The sequence below is a fragment of the Larimichthys crocea genome, chromosome XIII (assembly GCF_000972845.2).
Source record: "Larimichthys crocea isolate SSNF chromosome XIII, L_crocea_2.0, whole genome shotgun sequence".
Classification (NCBI taxonomy): Eukaryota; Metazoa; Chordata; class Actinopteri; family Sciaenidae; genus Larimichthys; species Larimichthys crocea.
Window position 1 is genome coordinate 10011064 of NC_040023.1, and position 19385 is coordinate 10030448.

The following is a 19385-nucleotide window of genomic DNA, read 5'->3' on the forward strand; positions in this document are numbered from 1 at the left end:
ATGTGTGTAAATAACATGTAATTATTATTCACATGATGACATAAATGTGTGTAAATAACATGTAATTATTATTCACATGATGACATATGTAAATGTGTGTGTGTGTGTGTGTGTGTACCTGAACTGTCCCCTGGATAATCAGCCCCAGGCTTCTCCTCCTCTGCTTTCGACATCCTGATATCTGAAACAAACACACACACACACACACATTAAAACATTGATAATAACACAGATGTACGTCGGATTATGTCGCACGGTCAGAACAGCGGAGGGTTGTTGGTTCAAATTCCTGGCTGACGGGGTGAAAACACACTCTCACTCACAAACGTCTGAGCGCCGTGCTGTGTCACACGGCGTCGCTCTAACGCTGAGAAATCCGACACAGGAGGCGAGGCCGACCCGGGTTATCACAATAAACTGAGACATCGTTTATTCGTCACAGAATAAAAAATTATAAATGTGGAACAAAATGCAAATGGGAAGATGAAGTCTATTTTTAATGTGGCTGATGATTTATTGTTATTTATATTTGCAATAATCTAAAGTGTTTTGATAATAATAATCTGCATGTTTATGTTTTAAATGCATTTGAGCTTCAAATTAATTCATTAATTTCATATTTAATTCAGTTTGGTAACAAATTCAAACCAGAACTTTATTAAAATTTGTATTTTTTTAATGACAATCTACAGAGATTTAGCATTTTAGTCAAATGTAGTAAGAAAATAAAATGATTATATATAGAGATATAACATCAAACTGCAGAAACACACACACTAAAATCAAATCTTCTGAGCATACATATATATATATATATTTTATTTATCTGTCCTTTCACTCATCACCATCCCTCGTGCTCTGCTCGTCCTTTCGCCGTCCACACAGACGAGGATACAAACAATCAGCCGGGCAGCCCCGCGGTACTTGCACTTGACCTCCTGCGGGTCAAAGTTCAGACTGGATCAATGTCGTCTGGAGGCGTCTGAATTTAAAAGACTGTTTCTGGTGCGACTGCTACAACAGACAAATAATTTAAAGGACTTGTAAAAGTGTGCTCATCCTCTGCCGGGCCATATCTTTGACAACAAGAAGTGGAAGCAGACGGATGTTGCCATTGTCCTGCGATAACCTTGATACTCGGGTATTGGCGGTGATGAAACCCTTTGAAAGCGTCGCTGGATAAAATCAGAAATGCATCACTGTCGGGATAAAACCAGATGTTCTCTGCAGTTCCTAAAAAGTTGGAGAGACTTGGAAGACACAGTTCAGGTTTTTACCGCAGTGATGATGATTAAAAAAGAGAAAACACTGCTGAGCAGAAACTTAGTGGACTTGAAAAGTGATGATACTCTAATTCAGCTCTTTAAATGTAAACTTTATTGACTCGGGATGTGAAACTGGGATTAAGAATCAGCTTTTCATGGCACGTAACCTAAGTACCCTCGTCTGTTTGTGGTGACTTCTGGGATCACAGAGGTAATTGGTCCAGGAACGCTGCAGCCGGAGGAACTGCTTACCTGAGCACCAGACATTACTCAGCACCACCCCAACGCCATCTTGGACAAAACTCTCGTGCACTACGCTCCTAACTTACGTCCGTCTGCTGCTTTTAGAAACAGTTTTACCTCCTTAGTGCAAGAAACGTCTCATCTGTGGCAACACGAGACGAGGTGTCGATGAAAACGCTTCAGATTTGAGCTGTGTGCGATTTAGAGCTCACGTCTGGATTCAAAGCACCTGACAGGAGCACGGCTAACATCCTCCACCCTGCCTTTCCTCTGCTTTGGTGTAATTATATCTACAGCATCCACCCTGCTGCTTCACCCTATGGAGCTGACACACATGGAGAGAGCATGTTTACGATCATATGAAAGAATGAATACTTGAAAACAAAAGACAAGAACGGCTTCCTATATATATATGTGTGTGTACGAGTAAAATATGTTTGTGTGTTTAAATATGTTTTAAAATGTTTCAGCAGCTGGAAAATATTCAGGCACTGCACAGAGACGTAAACTCCATCACACACTTCTTTATAATAATGCAGATTATTGTCAATATCAGATATTAAAAAGAGGGAAGTTCTCTCTTCTTTGGCACTCTGACATGTTTTTATATATTATTTTGTTTTGTGTTTAATGTCATGGAAATAAATGTTTTTTTTTTTGTCGGAAATAAAAACACATTAATCAAAATCCAGCTGCTTTATTGACGTATGAAGGAAAATACATTTCCCCCAGAGGAAGCCCCTCTGTGTGTGTGTGTGTGTGTGTGTGTGTGTGTGTGTGTGTGGAGAGCTGCAGTTACTTAACACGGCCAGATGGTGGCAGCACTCTCCTGGAAATGCTGAGCCAGAACTGTGTGTGTGTGTGTGTGTGTGTGTGTGTGTGTGTGTGTGTGCTATACCGCACACCGCACACAGTAATAAGTCATCTGAATCCTTTCGGTGTAAAAATAAGAAAGAGGCACGCTGGGAAATAAATGAAGAGGCTGAAACATGACCTCCAAACTCAAACTCATAAAATCCTCTGAACACAAATTTCTGTGACGTGAAGTCGAAGCCCAGAAGACGCGGAAACGTTTTAAAGATTCACATTTTAAGTCAGTTAACTCCTGAGTTACAAACATGGTTTACGTCAGAGACTGGTCGTCTTCATGAAGTCACCAAATCAGAAAAATATTCAGTTTTCCTTCGATATCTTCACTCCTCACTCACATACAGATATGCTGACCTCACCATTAGTAACACTTTGAAAACTACGAGCACCGACATGAGCTGTACTGACAGCAGTACTAACACAGAGCTGATACTACGAGTACAAAAATACAATTCACTAAAACGCTGCGTCCATTTCATTCAGTGTAATACACTCCACCTCACACACACACACGTTTATTATTCCCTGCTCCTCCATCCTCTCAGCATATGAAGGCAGGGTCCCCCCATAAAATCATTTTATCATCCACCTCCACCTCCACCCTCCCTTACAACGCCTCAACTGCCCCTAACCCCTCTGGCCATAGGGCCTTTAAACCCCCCCTCACCCCTTCATATCCATCCCCAGCCACCTCATATATGCGAACAAATCAAACAAACCCCAAATGTCACAGACGTCCACGAGGTTTGATTTTTCTCTCGTCAGGTTTTTGGACCTCTGAAATACGTTTTTAATCGGTTGCATAAACATTTCTGTGTCTTTAAACGTGTTTCCTCACAATAAGCCTCCTGAACGTCACTTTGATTTGAATCATTTCTAGATTTTAAGTTGATTTCCGTGTAAAATTTTTGTCCCAACACACTCCTGCAGCTGAAGATAGAGAGAGGGAGAGAGAGGCCACTGGGCTGATGATGTATCTGTCTTCTGGGGTTGACCTGGCCAGCCTGCCTCTGTGTGTGTGTGTGTGTGCGCGTGTGTGTGTGTGTGCGTGTGTGTCAGAGGGGAGAACGAGGGGAGGGTTGCAGGGTCACTGTCAGGGAATTAGAAAAGGGGGAACGAGTGAGAGAAAGGAGGAGAGAGGGGGGTCCTAAACTCACCGCCTCCTTTTTTTTTGCCCACCCACCCCGCCTCGGTCACGCCTGTCAGGGGCCGGTGACAGACGGCGCGTGGGTTTCTGTGTGTGTGTGTGTGTGTGTGTGTGTGTGTTTGGGGGGGTTTGCCCGCGCTGTTTGGCGTGTGGATGTCAGAGGTCAGGCACATGGTCTCAGCCACCTCGTGCCTCGCAGTAACACACACACACACACACACACACACACACACACACACACACACGCAACTGCTGTGATGAGAAGACATTTTAAAACAGCTGTGAAACTGAAACTAAACTCATTCATTTAAAAAACAATTGAACTTTTTGAACTTGCATTTTTTTGTCAGTTATCTTAATTATGAGCTTTTATTTAATGTATTATAAAATTTATTTAGGGCTTAAACTAAAGATATTTACAGTATTTATCAATCAGCTGATCGATTTCCTCCTTTCATTGTTAAAAAATGAGAAAATAAAACGACAGCGACGTCTTTAATCTGATCGAAACATGAAAATATTCCATCTGCTGTCACATATGACAAATAAAAATCTGAGAATATTCTGCAGTTCAAAATTAAACAAGTATCCAGATTACGCAGATTAATCTTCTGTCATCGTCACTGCAGAGTTTTTATAGTAAGATGAGCTGAAACTAATCTGAGCAAAGAATGTTTCATATTCGGATGAACTAGTTTCTCTGTCAGTCGTTTATATCAAAGACAAACTTTCACACACAGTGTATCGGGTTTTGCATAATCCCATCTCTTTTCTCTGCTGGTTAAAGTTCAACATCTGATTCCCTCAAACACGTCAGAGGAACAGACGACGTGTTTTCTGTCTCACTTTAATGATCATCACAGCGTCCGAGCAGAGCAGAGCTGCGTATGCGACGTATGCCACCGTGTGCGTTTAATGAGAATGTATTTGTCTTTAAACGAGCCGAGGAGCCGCTGCACGGCGGCATTAAGTAACGACGGAGAAATCATACTTCCAAATGATGTCACTACACTGCGTATGTATTTTATTTCATACTCTACGTCCTGCACTATACGTTTGTGCAGCCACAGTTTCTATAACTTGTTGGATATTTATGTGCTTCAACCTCAAAATAAACAAAATAAAGAAAATTCAGTTCATCTTTGGAGCTAAGAATATAAAACTACTTCCATTTCATCTAAAAATAACTATTATTGCTGCTAATTTCTATAAAGGAAGTACAAGAGAAAGCCCTTCCTACGTTTAATAAATCCTGCAGCAGAGACAAACGTCACTTTCCAACACAAACCGGTTTCTGGATTGTTGGCGAGCTTTTTTATTTTTTTCTGGTTATCTGACGCTGCAAAATAGGAAGAACCGGGAGGCCCGAGAGGAAGCTTAAGATCTGAGTGTAACGAGAGAGAGAGTGTGTGTGTTCAGTCCTCCACCTTCACACTTTGTATTAGCATCCATCCTCCTTCACTTTGTCCCTCACCTCCACCAGCACTCTTTGTCCTCCACATGGTCCATCCTTGATTTATTCTGATCTCTCTCATTTCCTCTCTTCCTCTTCTCCCTCAGCTGTACGACGAATCTCACTTGAACTTCTCCCTAACCTCCCCCCTCCTCTCCCATCCCATAATTCCTCCATTCCCACCTTCGTCCTTCTGTCAAATTTAATCTCTAACATCCCGTCTCTGTCTCTCTCTGTCTCTCTCATCACACCTTCACCTTCTGCAGTTTTTCTGTCTTTCATAAATTTGGGTTTTGTACAAACATCTGCAGAGCTGCTCTGGAAACAGACGAACACATCGCTGGAGATAATTCTCATTACCTGGACCATACACACACACACACATATATATATATTTATTTTTTTCTTTGGTGCAAGTGAGAGAGCAAGTTAGCTTCTCGCAAAGTTAAGGGTCAGCACACTGGTAACTAGCTCAGCTACACACTCGGGTTGTTATGGCTACAGTGCGGTTAGAGCTGGTATTAGAAAGTTTCCTGAAATAATGAGTCCTTACGATGCAAATATCGGCGACAGAAGAACTTCACGTTGCCGTCTGATTGTGTCCGTGTGTCGAAATGTATCAGAACTATGATTTCATGTCAAAGCCGCAGCTCGATTAGATTTCCAATCTCACAAAATGTGTGTGTGTGTCACAATTTCGGTCTTATTTTGGGTAATTTTTGAGAGCATGTTGCTAAGAGTCTCCTCTTCCTGTCTCACCACAGCCTTTTTTTTTTTTTTTTTGCCGGATTAACCGAGCTTCTGTCATTACGCTTCACCAAAAATAGATCATTTCTGTCTCACGGTAACGTGTGTGCCTAAAAAAAAAGAAGCCTAATTTGTCTCCCTCTCTCCCTCTGTGTCTTTATTTCTCTTCTACTTTATCCCTTCATCCCCTCTAAAACCTCCCTCCCTCCCTCCCCCCTCGCTCTCCTCTCCTTCAGTAGTGGTCAGCTGCAGCGGTCATGGCACCACTGGACAGCGCTCTGCTAGCACAGGACACACAGACCCGTTGCCAGGCAACAGCAATGAAAGATCACTGTGTGTGTGTGTGTGTGCGTGTCCACATGTGTGCACACACAAAGTGTGTGTGTGTGTGTGTGTACCTGTGAGAGTGTTAATCATTAAAAATAAACATGTTTCCCTGCCTGTAGCTCCAGCTTTGGTGTGAGGCAAACAAAGTGCTGCATGCTAATGTCTGCGCTGATGTTTACACTCTAACGACCTGTTTTAACGGATTATTACGGATTTACCTTTTTCAGGTGATGCTCGCACTGTAGGTGCTTGATGATAAAAACATGAAATCATATTTAACGTTGACTAAAAACGACAGTACGTGTCAGTTTTTAAAGCTCTGAAAGCATCCGGCGTGTTTCATGGTTTCTGGTTCTCTCTGAAGAACGCGTCCGGGATCTGTGCGAACAAAACTATCACACACACACACACACACACACACACACACACACATTAATTTCAGCGCGCCCACGCAGGTTTTACTGACGCTGATCTGTAAGATAATACTCCTGCTCAGGAGTCGATACTTTGCGTGGCTTGTTCCGTGCTGAGCAGGCTTCATTGTAGCCGCCTCTCCACAGTGAATGAGCAGCATTGTGTGGAGACGCTGGCTTGTTGGTGATTTGTATAGGAGAACGTATGAGTTTATGCACCGCGCTTGTTTTGTGCACCTCGTACGTTTGTGAGTCAGAGACAGAGTAATTACACACAGAGTGTGTGTGTGTGTGCGTGTGAGCGTGTGCGAACGTGCACGAGGGCGAGCGCTTTCCGAATATGTCTCTAGAGTGTTTATTATATCCGATACAGTACCTCTTTCTCGCACCACATATTTCTGTGCCAATCGATTCTTCTGACTCCCGACAAGACAATAATCGCACCGCCCTCCCTCTCTCCTTCTCTCCACCATTATTACTGCCCTCCCCAAGGAGCACAACGCAGGGATGGAGGGATGGAAACAGAGAAATAAAGGGAGGGAGGACAAGGGGGGGGAGAGGAAATGGCCACTGTGTGTTACTTCCTTTTTCCAGGATCCCTACGCTGGGGCGCGAAGATGGAGGTGGAGGGAGGGAAAATGAGTGGATGAGGGCGGTGATTGCTGGGAGATGGGAACAAATGAGCAAGAAAAGATGAAGACAACAAGCAGATGCTGAAAATTTAGAGAATTTGGGGGAGAGAGAGAGAGAGAGGGGGGAGATAATGGTGGAGGCTGGTGGAGACGTGACAGAGATGGTTTCAAAGACAAGGAAAACAAGGGGAGTGAAGAGACAGAAAATGGCAGGGGGAGTGATGGAGGGAACAGAGGGAGGATGGCGGTGGGACAGCCGGGGAGACACATGAGAGGAGGAGGGAGCAAAAAAACAAATGAGGGGAGAGGATGGAAAAATAAATACGCCAGCAAATGACAAACAGGCAACAAAATATTTAGGAATCTGGGGATAATGGCTGAAGGTGGAAAAAATAACGAGGTGTGCGGAAAAAGAGAAATAACCCCCCCCCCTCAAAAAAAAAAAAAAAACGGAAGAGGAAGGAGTGAGTGAAAGGGTGAGGGTGAGTGAGGAGAGACAAATGAGCAAAGATGAACAAAAAGAGAAACAAGCGGCCCAAAAAAAAGAAAGTAGAACGAGGGTCACACGGCGGCGAGCAGGGAATAAAAAGTGAAGATGAAAGAAAGAAAAGAAAGAAAATGGACGCAGAGGAAGCCGCGGTGTGACGGAGCGTCCTCGCAGGAAATAGCAGGAAGGGAAAAGACGGTGACAATTGGACTAACAAAGACACACAGCCTCGCCTTGATGGTGTCCGCGAGTGATTGGACGAGGAGGGAGGGGGGTCAGGCTGCACGCAACAGAGTCAGTGATAGAAATGGACGGACGGCGTGGACGGAGAGGTCAGATGAAAGCCTGAGAGACGCGAGAGCTGAAATCAGTTTCATGTCTAACACAGACGTATCGTCAGAGTTAGAGCCGCACGGCAAAAAAAAAGTGAATTCACAAAAGCAGAAAATGCCTCGTGCTGTCGTCAGAGAGCCTGAATCTAAATATACTCTAACAGGTTTGATGTTGAGGAAAACGTTTTGTGTAACTCACACTCTGACGAGTTTTCTTTGATTGAAAATATCAGAAATAAAAACACAGACTCTGCTCTCTAACCCTGCAGCCTCCTCCTTTCAGCTTGACCACCGCATTTATTCAACGGGCGGCTGGGAGGATCTCATAAGTCCGGCGAAGGCAGAATTTTTCTCCGCCCGTTGATCATATTACCCTTCAATTTGGAGTTATGAGGCTGTCATGTGACTGCGCAGAGCCTTTTCTTTGTTTCTGTGACACCTGATCGTGAACCTGTGCGGCTCCACAAGTGCAAACCAGTGACTGGATGACTGGATGAGGTTTGAAACCAGCCCGGCGTCCTCTCCTCCGATGATCTGCGGTGCGTGCTGCGAGCCGTTAGACGCTTAGCTTTACAGGTTTATCGATTGGACCCGACTTAAATTGGCTCCCAATTAAACAGAGCGCTTATTTGACCTCCTTACCCCTTCCTGTCCTCTCCTTTCCTGTCGCGTTAAATATCCCCCACCACCACCTCCATCTCCTTATTCTCTCCCCACCTCCCCTTCTTGCACCGAGCTCCTCTCCATCAACACATCCATCTCTGGCTCGGTGCAATACCTCCACTCCCTTCCCCCCCTTCATCTATGGCCGTCACCCCATCCCCATCCTCTGTTAGCAGCATCTACCCCCTCTATTTAAACCCCTCTCTCTCCCTCCATCTCTCTCTCCATCACGGCGCGGCGCTGAATTCGTTTCCGCTCGCCGTCCTTCCACAGATCTGATCTCTGCTCTGTTTCTCTCTTACACTTTCTCTCAGTCGACCCATCAATCTCTCTTTAAATAACAACGATGAATTATTAAGTGTATTTATTCAAACAGCATTAATTATAAAATACAGGCAGCTTGTCAGTCTATTCGCTTTGGCTGAGGCCGACCAACAGGACTGAGAGTGAAGAGGAGAAGAAGGAGAAGAAGGAGGAGAAGGAGGAGACGGGGTATTGGGAGGTAAAGGAAAGGTGGAGGGTGAGGTGGTTTGTGGTTGGGGTTGGAAATGGGGGAGAGAAAAAGAAGAAGAGGGAGGTGAAAAGGGGGGTTAGGAAATTGGTGTGGCTAGCGGAACAGCTTCCCTCCCTCCCTCCTCACCCTCCCTCCCCCCTCTCCCTTCCCCGCTCTGCTTTGTATTCTGCGGAGATGACAGGGGGAAAGCTTTATTGCTCTGAGTTTGTATCGATCGGGGCCCCGCAGAGGGGGTAGCCAGACCCGCGCACACTGGAGGCCCTTTCGCAGAGGCCGCTGACTGCTGCCTATAGCCACCCGCCTCACCCCCCCCCCCCCCGCCTCACCTCGCACCAGCCAAACACACCCTTCCATCTCCTTTCATTGCGCCTCTCCTCTCTCCTCTCTCCTTCTTTTTCCTCCTCACTTCTTAAAATTGCCGTCCTCTTTTCTCGTTCTGAGAGGTCAAGAGACGAACCGCGGCTGCTTTTATTTACCTGCGTGCAACATCAATGCAACCCGAGCGCAGAGAGTGAAGCATAAATGAGAGTGAATGAAAACACGATCTCACACACACACACACACACATGAGCAGAGGCGAAACACTTGCATGAAGAAGTACACAAACTCACACACACACACACAATCCCAGGCTGCAGGGCTGAGCTGCTGTCCTGACCGGAGTTGCATCAGAAATCCCTAATCTGGGAGCGTGACGGTCCTCAGTTCCAGCAGGCAGGGATCAGGACGCTCCGGGCAGATTCCGAATTTAAGGATAAAGATGGGGATGCAGGTTCTGAAATCACCCCGAGGGACGGAGGGATGGGATGGGATGGAGCCAGGGATGAGAGGAGGAGGTAAGGGCGAGTGGAATAATTTGCCCCCACTCACTGTGCACCAACTTCCCAGCATTCCTAGGGGCAGACGGGGCCGGTGGAGGGACATGGGGACCGACGAGAGGACGGAGACCACCAAAAAGAAGAGCACACGACGGGCTCTTCTGATTGGTGGATAATGATCCGAGGGATCTTCAATTAAAGCGGCCGCCTATAAACAAATCTAATGTTTTTCCTTCAAGGTTTTTCTCAGACAATCGGACATTCAAGACTTCCAGCTCGTCTGAATCTGCAACCTTCCATCGGCCATTGTCGCACACGTCCACTTAACAAACTCCATTTTGTCGAGGTGAGCTGAACAAATTGGCGAGTCGGCCATGGAGAGGTAGAGATAGAGAAGAAGAAGAAGAGAGAGAGAGATGGACGAATCGACGGCTGGAGGGAAGAATGGGTGCTCAAGGCCACCCAGCTCTGACCCCCCCTCCTCCTTCAACTCTTTCGCTCCAGAGTGGCTGTTATCTCTCTATTTTTACACTCCTTCCATCAACAGACCGCCCCAGACCCACTTATGTTCACTCACCAAATGACACATGGACACACACACACAAACACACGCACACACGGGAACAGACAAATACACAATTACAGATGTAGACAATGATGGCCGCAGTGCTGCTAAGCCACTGCGAGTCATTAAGCGAGTGTAGTTTGTGCGGCGCGTAACCTTTTTACAGATGCTGCCGCCCGGCCGTCGGACCGGAGGTTTGATCAGCAGAGCTTTCTCCGACATTACGCTGGTTTGGAAAACGTTTCTCAGAAATGTTGTTCAAATTTTGAAGATGCGAGGTGATTTAAAAATTTTTTTTTTTTTAACATGAATTCCTCTGAAAACAAAAACATAAACGATAAAAGCCGGAGCTGCATCAAGGCTGTTTTTTCTTTCCCCATCAGAACTATTTCACTATTTCATAAGCAGAAAACATTTTTTCTTATGAAAAGTAAATAATTCAAAATGAAGTGTGTTGGAGGCGGTTTAAGATTCCTTTGATGATCGCTGCAACACTCGAAAATAAAGACAAACATAACGCCGACAATAATCACATCTGTGAGGTTAAGGTAACACAAACACATACGTACACACACACACACACACACAATTACAGGCTTCCAGAGAGGAGATAATTGTAACAACCACAGAGAGAGAGAGCAGGTGTGTGTGTGTGTGTGTGTCATTGTATGGATCAGATCCATAGGGGGGTAGACTATACAATAACGACCAATTTAATAGAAAAGTCTATCTTCTCGTGGGTGGAATGTGTGTGCGTGTACGTGCGTTTAGACCGTAACACACTACGGGGATACCAGCATGATGCCATTATACTTTTCACTATATAATACATTACACTATGTGTCTATTATTTGTACAATAATCATGTCCTTTATCCTGTGTGTGTGTGTGTGTGTGTGTGTGTGTGTGTGTGTGTGTGCGAGTGCATTGGTCGTTATTCAGTGTAGATGAAAGCACGCAGGCACATGCTGGACCACCACAGTGTTATGTGCAACTAAGACCACTCTCTACTTACCACACACACACACACACACACACACACACACGGACAAACAGACACACACACACACACACACACACACACACGCTGCCTGGCTGACTGACCTACCGCCATTTCACACTACTGACCAGTACAAATTGGATAAGGGTCCATTCTCTCTGCACCAGCACACTTTCACACACAGACACGACGTGCACACGAGTACACACAAACACACACACGTGCGCAAAAAACTACACTCCACACAACAAGCTCAAAATGGCTGAAACGCTGCGGTTACAGTCGGTGTGTGTCTCGGGGAGAGGTGGCTGCTTCTCCTTCTTTATGCTAAAACTTTGCTGATTTTTTGGCAGATTTTGTGAAGATTTTTGTTTTGTTGCAGTTTTTTTTTTACACACTGTGTTGAAAAAGAAATGCAAAGTTGAAGCAGAGGTTAGTACGAATTATTTCCTGCATCTCGTGCGCGGATCGATCTTCCATTCATCCGACTAGACGCCTTAAATACTTTACGGTCGGCGCTGACGATCACGCAGGTGTTGTTGTTGTTGTTGTTGTTGTCGTATGGACATTATTCCCGCGTGTCGCGCCCTCGGTTGTGTTCTTCACATTCTTTCAGTTTTTTTTCTTTTAACCTCCCGCTTTGTTGTTTCCTCACCTCAGTTTTCTCGAAGGCCGAACACATTCTCCGCTTGTATCCGTCCCTACTTTTTCTCTTTGTTAAGTCTGTTTATGTTTAATAAAGCTGTGTGCAACTATTCTCCTTATAACAGCGTGACCTTGTGTAGCTCGACCCCACAGTTTACAGTGTGCACGCTGCAGATCTCAGTGGATGACGAGACGCTGATCCCTTCCTCCTTGATTTAGTCTAATGTTCACGTATGCACTCTTTAAGTGTTCAGTGGTTACTGCCTGTTCACGTCGCTCTGGCTCTTCCTCCCTAGTTTCTTCTCTCTGCTGGACCATCGGCCATTCTGGGACCTCTGTTTCTCTCTCTGGCTTCATTCCAGATGTTCTGATCTTTGTCCTCCAGGAGATTCAGCCTCTGCTCTCGTCTCTCTCTCTCTGTCCTGTGTGCATGTTGCCCTGATCTTTTAGCGGTGTGAATAGTCTGTCCTAGGTCCTGTCGGTTTGGTCCTCCTGGATCCATACACTTCTTATATGTTGACAATAACTGTCCATATTCTGTGCACACATCTGTCATCTGCTTCTCTTGACATTTCTTTTGGGGAGTTTTTCCTGAGTGTGTCATCTTCTGCACAGATTGTGTAGCCCCTTCATACAAATGTCTTATTTGTGATACTGGCCTGTATAAATAAAGTTGACTCACTGTTCTCACCTCTCTATTCACCCCGATGAAACACTATTGATTGTAAGCCAGGTCTTCAATGCGGCAGCTCGGGTCACAATGCAGCACAGTATATACAGTGCACGCTACCCTTTTCTTCCCCCGTCCTCACCCCACTCAGCTTCATATAGAGCTGTGTAATTACAGCGTGGCCTTGCCATACCCCCCTATAGCGTCTAATTGTGTGGATGCCAGGACCGCATGCTGTTAGGGAGCGGCTGCATTGTGTACGTTTCAGATGTTTGCCTTCATGTGCAGGTCTGTTGTACTAATGCCCGTACGAGCAGGGGAGCGGAAAGAAAGAAGATTCATGCGGATCGCCGTCTCCGGTCCTGCACTCTGACTCGGGTCTGGAAATGTTGTGCAGCACGTCTAACGGAGAAAAAACTTTAACGTCTTCAAAGTGTCATTAATCCTTTTCAACTGTGATTTTTCTTCCAGGTCAGTCTTGTTTCTGAAGGAATAATGTGACAAATACACGTGTGTGTTTTTTTTTTACTGCTACTGACATTCAGAGAAACGTGGTGAATAAAAAATAATAAACAACTGAATCTGTGTTATATAATAAAAAGATCAAAGCATGACTAGAACAAATATTAGTTCGATCAGTAACATCACAGAGCTAATAAAGCTGTTAGTTGTATGCACACAGCAGCTCGGTGCAGTTATAGTTATATCTACACCCGAGAAGAGTCGTAAAGTCGGCAATAAAACGCCTTTAATAACAGAAATAATTTAAAAATGAAGTTTTCTAATATTTTGTCTTTTGTGTAGATTTAGGTGCAGCTCTTTCAGGAATGAAGGTCTCATATGTTCTCTGCTCCTCACGTAGATATTTGCCTTCTCATGCTCTAATTACTCAGCTTCATTTTCAATGTGTGCTCTTGTATTAATGTGTGTATACTGAGTTGGATATAAGTCCGAGATCGAAGTACTCGCTTGCCAGCTACGTGATGCGGTTGTTCTTCTACACTCTAACTTGTGAGATGAGGAGGTTTATTTCAGCCTCTGAATGGAAGCAAACAGAGTCTTCACAAACCGAAGGCCCGAGCATGGTTTCAAATGTCGTAACAGGATCGCTCCGGTGGCTCCCGCCTGACCGTGCGTGCTCGCGTGTTGGTGGAACTCGGTGTACATTTGTAAATCTGAATATTTGTATACGGGCGTGTGTTTGCACTCGCAGGCGAGCCACGTGGCCCGGTGTGTTTACATTTGTTGACGGGGGCACGCGGGGCGATATCTCACGGTAATCGATGAACAAGGGAACAAGAAGGGGGGGAGAGAGGGAGGGAGGGGGGAGAGGGATCGGAGTGGTGGTGGTGGTGGTGTAGGAAAAAAAATCGGTAAGGAAAGCAGGTTATCTCCTGTCATTAACGGAGGGATTCCCGTGTGGAGGGCGAGGAGGGAGGGGCAGGTGGGTTGCGTAGTGGAAAGACCTGGATTCATTGAGAAAAAACACAGCGTGTTTGGCATGAAGAGAAAGCAGACAATTATCTATATTGATTAAAGCCAGCCAGCCAGCACAGGGAAGACAGAAAACTATGGCTGGATCAATAGAGACGGAGGGAGGGGAGGGGAGGGAGAGAGAGAGAGGGATGTAGGGCAAAAGGAAAGAGGGATAGCTGGAGACAGACGAGACGGTGAGGGCTTGAAGAGAGATGAAGCAGAGACCCGACAGATGTGCAGAGACAGAGTGTTACGAGCGAATGAAAAGAGAAAATGAATTAAAGTGAGATGAGGGAGGAGGGAGAGCGAGAGGAAGCGAAGAAGAAGAAGAAGAAGAAGAAGAGATGACTGGCAAGAAATCTCACGGCGAGCGATGAGAGCAAACGTGTTAATGAAAATGACGGGTGGGTATTTGATGACTTAGCATGTAATGCACTCTGTAAGGAGATCAATAAGTGCACAGATCCACTGTACGTACAGATGGACGGACAAAAAAAAAAAAAAAAAAGGACAGAAAGAGATGGATGAGCAGAGATGTGGAACGAGGACAGATGTTGTACGTGGGCATCATCGTCCTCGGGCGATCCCCGGGGAGTGGACACAATCACCAGGGATACTAACGTTTGTGTTTTTGTGTGCGTGTCACATTTGCATATCAAAAAACTACATCTGAATAAAAGAGACACGTTGACTGTGACAGGACATCCATCAAACACCAAGAAATGCTCCAGCTCATCGCGGTTTTACAGTATCATCATCAAACCAGAAAATAAATTAGCGGCTGTGCGTCGAGTCCGAGTCTGCATAATTCCATATTCAAGCTGAAGCCCGTCTGACGCTCGTCGTATCGATTGTTTTATTGTTCATAAACTTTTTATGATGAAAACCTGAGACTTTGATGTTTTCGCTTTCAAGTCTCAGGTCAAGTCTTCATCTTCCCGTCTGAGTGGACTAAGTGTCGGTTTCACAGAGACAGACTCTGACTGTGGCTTTGATCTGACAAACTAACCTCGGGTTCGTTACAAAGCCGTCCGCTCCTTCACCATCAGTTTGCCGTGAAATTTGGGTTCATTAAGGTTTTTTTTATTTTCTGACTGAAAAACGTGGCTGACGGGATAAACCAGCTCAGCTCTGTTCACTCGAGCAGACTAATGAGCTCCTGCTAAGTCGTCGGTCAGTCTCAGGTTAATTTACAAACGACTAACAATGTCCTCACCTCGTAAACTCGTTCCCTTCTCATTATTCGCTCCACAGCATCGTTAACAAACCACAAATTATGAGACATGTTTGCCTGTTTTTGGTTATTTGGCTCTTAGTTGGGAGTGAGCTCCGGGGTAGGGGTGGCTAACTTTTTAGATTTAAACTAACCTCGTTATTTTTGTGAAACTGTCTGTCTGTGTGGCATTAGATTAATGCATGACAACATACACAGCACACAGTCTCTAACTCTGCAGAGTCACTCTAAGTTTTTTTCGTCTGTGTTTTTTGACATTCAGGTCACAAACTTGAACTTAAATCACGCTGAGGGAAAATAAAATTTGAAGATTAAACATGCAGACCTTGTTCACTTTTTTATCCCCTCGCAACCTTTCAAAAGTTTGTTTAAAATGTGGAGAGTATCTGCTGTCTGTGGATCATCGCTTTCTTTAACTCTCCCTCCTTTATTTTCTAATTCTCTCCTCTACACTCTCTTTTCTCCCACTCTCACACTTTCATTCACAATTTCTCCATCTCAATTTGTCTCTCCCGTCAGTCGTGCCTCTCCCTATTCATCGCCTCCGTCCCTTTCTCTCTCACTCTGTCTCTCTTTCCAAAGGGTCAGCCTGATGGTCACTGAGGTGCTGTACTGAGCAGTATGGAGGATTGTAGGTCTGGGGCGAAATGGCCCTTAAATGGCTCTCAAACTCACACTGGCTTTATTGATGCTCTGGCCTGACGCCAGCTAGCCTCAACACTTTGTGTGTGTGTGTGTGTCAGGGGGAGAGTGGTGATTGCTATGTTGATTATACAGAATAGTGCTACACCTCTCTGAAAGCTTCTCCACACAGACGGTGTGGAGAGACAGAACAGAGACAGGTGGAAAACACCACACTGCTGCGAGTTTTCATGCAGCAAGACGGCTATTTTTAAATCCACAGAAATGAAGCAACAACTGTTGTTCTGCGTTTATTAAGTTACGGTTTAAGTGCCGTAATGACAACCTGCAAATGCTTCGTTCTGCTTTGATTGTGCATGTTTAAACTAAACGCTGCCTGAACACACGAGTGAGAATCTGCAGTGTGTGTTCTCATAGAAGCCACGTTTGTTTGGAGTCATCGCCTATTTTAAGTGTATGTAGATACATCTTTAAGATTTAAAGGAACATTAAGTGATCTGAGATATTTACAGAGCTCGGCTGACACAGCTGTTCTGTCCTGATGTCTTTTAATGAACCAGAACAGTAAAGAGTCTTTTTTTTAGAACTCACACAGCACCTGTAGTCTGTTAACAGGTTGGTAAAGAGTGTTTGTATCATTCCTCCTCAAAACTCTTTTTTTTATATCGCTTTGAATGTGTGATTAAAGATGTGTGTTGTATGTTTTTATTTTCATTGTGTTTGAACTCCTGTAGAGTCTCTGAGTATGAAAAGAGTTCTATGAATAAAATGTCTTATTGTCGTTACTATCATTTTATGATATATTTATAAAGATATATTGATACATTCATAAAGATATATTAAAGAATTCATGTTGAAATATTGTGTATGAGTGTATGTAGTAGAGATCTTAATCTGAGATCTCAGATATTGCTGATTTGATTTGGACTCATGATGCTGTTTTTAGGGGCATGTTTTGTATTTATTAACGAAGGCACAGTAAAGAGCTACAGAGGGCGACACAGGGAGGCTGCAGTTGCAGTGTTTTAAACCATGAAGCTGCCAGAACACTCCGGTTATAACGTGGACGAGTCGAATGAAAGAGGTGCAAATACTATGAACCTAAAACATGTTACACACAAATTACACTGATTTAGATGCAACAGAGGGAAAAGTACGAAGCTTTCAGCGCTGCAGTGTCTAATCAGGGATGATGCATTCATGTGAGTCACTATCTCCATCCTCCGATGGTCACAGTCCTTTAAAAACACCACTGATAACCACAGAAACCCACCATGGAGGCCATATCTCTGTTTCCTGCTTCACTCTCTCTACACGCACACGCACACGCACACACGCACACACACACACACACACACACACACACACACACAGAAAGGCCACATATGAGTGGCCTCAGTCAGTCATATATAGTTAGGAGTCTCATCCACATTCTGGCTGAATGTCTGGCTTCTTTTTCTTCAGCTGACGTTGGCATGTTACCGTGGACACAATGTGGACACAAAGGAGTGTGTGTACGCTCACACGCACACACACACACACATGAATACACATACGATGCGATGTCTGGTCTCTCTCCCCTTTCACACTCACACAAACAGAGACGATCAAACCTGCAGAAATCTCAGGTTGATTAAATAAATTACAAGTTGTTAAACAATTCGGGCTTAAAAGAAGAATAATAAATATGCATAAATATGCAGATATGTCATCACCACGTCAGATTTTAGAGGAAATATTTTGACATATTTTTACGAGGACGCCTCAGTAACTAACCCCGCTTCCATATCGCCTCTGACGTGCGATTGATGAACGACTGGATTCAATAAAATAAAATCTTCTCCGGCCGACTTGATGGAAATCTGGAATGCAAACGTATGTTAAAGTATGTTTTCTGTATGGGCTGATGGGTGAGGGGGGTGCAGAGTCGTCTTGCTTATAAGCAGCGATGTGGGGGTGTATGTGTGTGATTGGGGGTGGCTGGGGGGATCGCGCTTATGAAAAATAAATTTCAAAAAGCCAGCATTACCTCTGCTCAGGCCCGAGCTCCAGCCTTTGCATTTCAATGTGAGGTGCAGCCTCCATTATTTATGATGCTTTACACCTCAAAACCACGGCCTGCCTCTCTCTACCTCACTCACTCCGACTCTCTCTCTCTCTCCCCTTATCCCCATAGTAACCACTAGCCCTGGGTCTCCAGAAACACTATCTGTGTGTATGTAGGGGAAGAGACGGCGGCCCGTGGGATGGTTCGGTACCAGCAGGCAGTGTGATGGGTGTTCAAAACCGAACTGGACGCGACACTAAACTTCATATATAAACATCTCTGGCGTCTGTTTTCTCAACTCTAATTTCTTTGGTGTTATATCTACAAGTTGGTGCAGTGATAGCAGCAGCTGTCATATCTCCATCTATTCCATGTCAAGATGTTCCATTTTTTCGGAGCGTGCCTTTCTGTCTTCCTGTCGCTCTCTCTGCCTGAAAGGAAGCAGCGTTTTATCTTGACATGCGAGATGCTACGCTGCCAGATACTGCACAGCCAAACTGAACTTAAAGTTCTGCTCGGCTAAAGAGTGTATTTCACTTATTTGTCATTGGCAACGGGTGTAACAAGGTTGTAGTGAGAACACACCAGTTACAGCGATGACTCGGATGATAATTTACTCATGAAGCAGCACTCACAGTAGATTTGTAGTCGAAAACGTGAAGGAAGCTAATAACACAGGAAAATATCCACTTTGGCGATAAACTACGGAGCACCACCTCCTGTGCCGGCTCAAAGCGGCACTTCACTCTCAGCGCTGGAAAGAAAAATCAAGAGACTTATTCATGACGAAACCAAACTTCTTGGCAGAGGCACACTTACTGCGGCATCAACAGTGCAGTCTGAATTTCCTCGACACCTTCCTGACACTGAGCAGACGGTGACAGGATGGCCACTGAAAAACCGGAGTGGGAGTGAAAGTAGCAGCGAAATTCTCTAAGCTGTTAAACATGTTTATTTAATGACGGCATAATATCGTGTGCCGAGTGCTGCACTGCTGTTGCACTGTCCGACTTAAGATGGACACTTAAAAAAACAGTTGGAAATGGATGCAGCAGAACTGGAGATCATCTTTTTTTATTTTTTTTTTATTCCACACATTCTGTCAAAACCTGACGGCTAAAGTTACCCACAATGCAACGTGACCACCGACAGTTCAGTCAGGTTTGAGTGTGTTGGGTTCGGTAACCTCACTTTC

At 44.8% G+C, this 19385-nt stretch overlaps 1 protein-coding gene across 10 annotated transcripts in view; it reads right to left on the reverse strand.

Moving 5' to 3' along the window:
- pou2f2a (POU class 2 homeobox 2a) overlaps window positions 1-19385 on the reverse strand; it is an 80363-nt gene that overhangs the window by 27584 nt on the left and 33394 nt on the right. For all 10 annotated transcript variants that reach the window (XM_027286617.1, XM_027286619.1, XM_027286620.1 and 7 more), the window contains one exon: window positions 119-181. In XM_027286617.1, the coding sequence (XP_027142418.1) occupies window positions 119-181 (63 nt within the window). The remainder of the gene's footprint in view (window positions 1-118; window positions 182-19385) is intronic.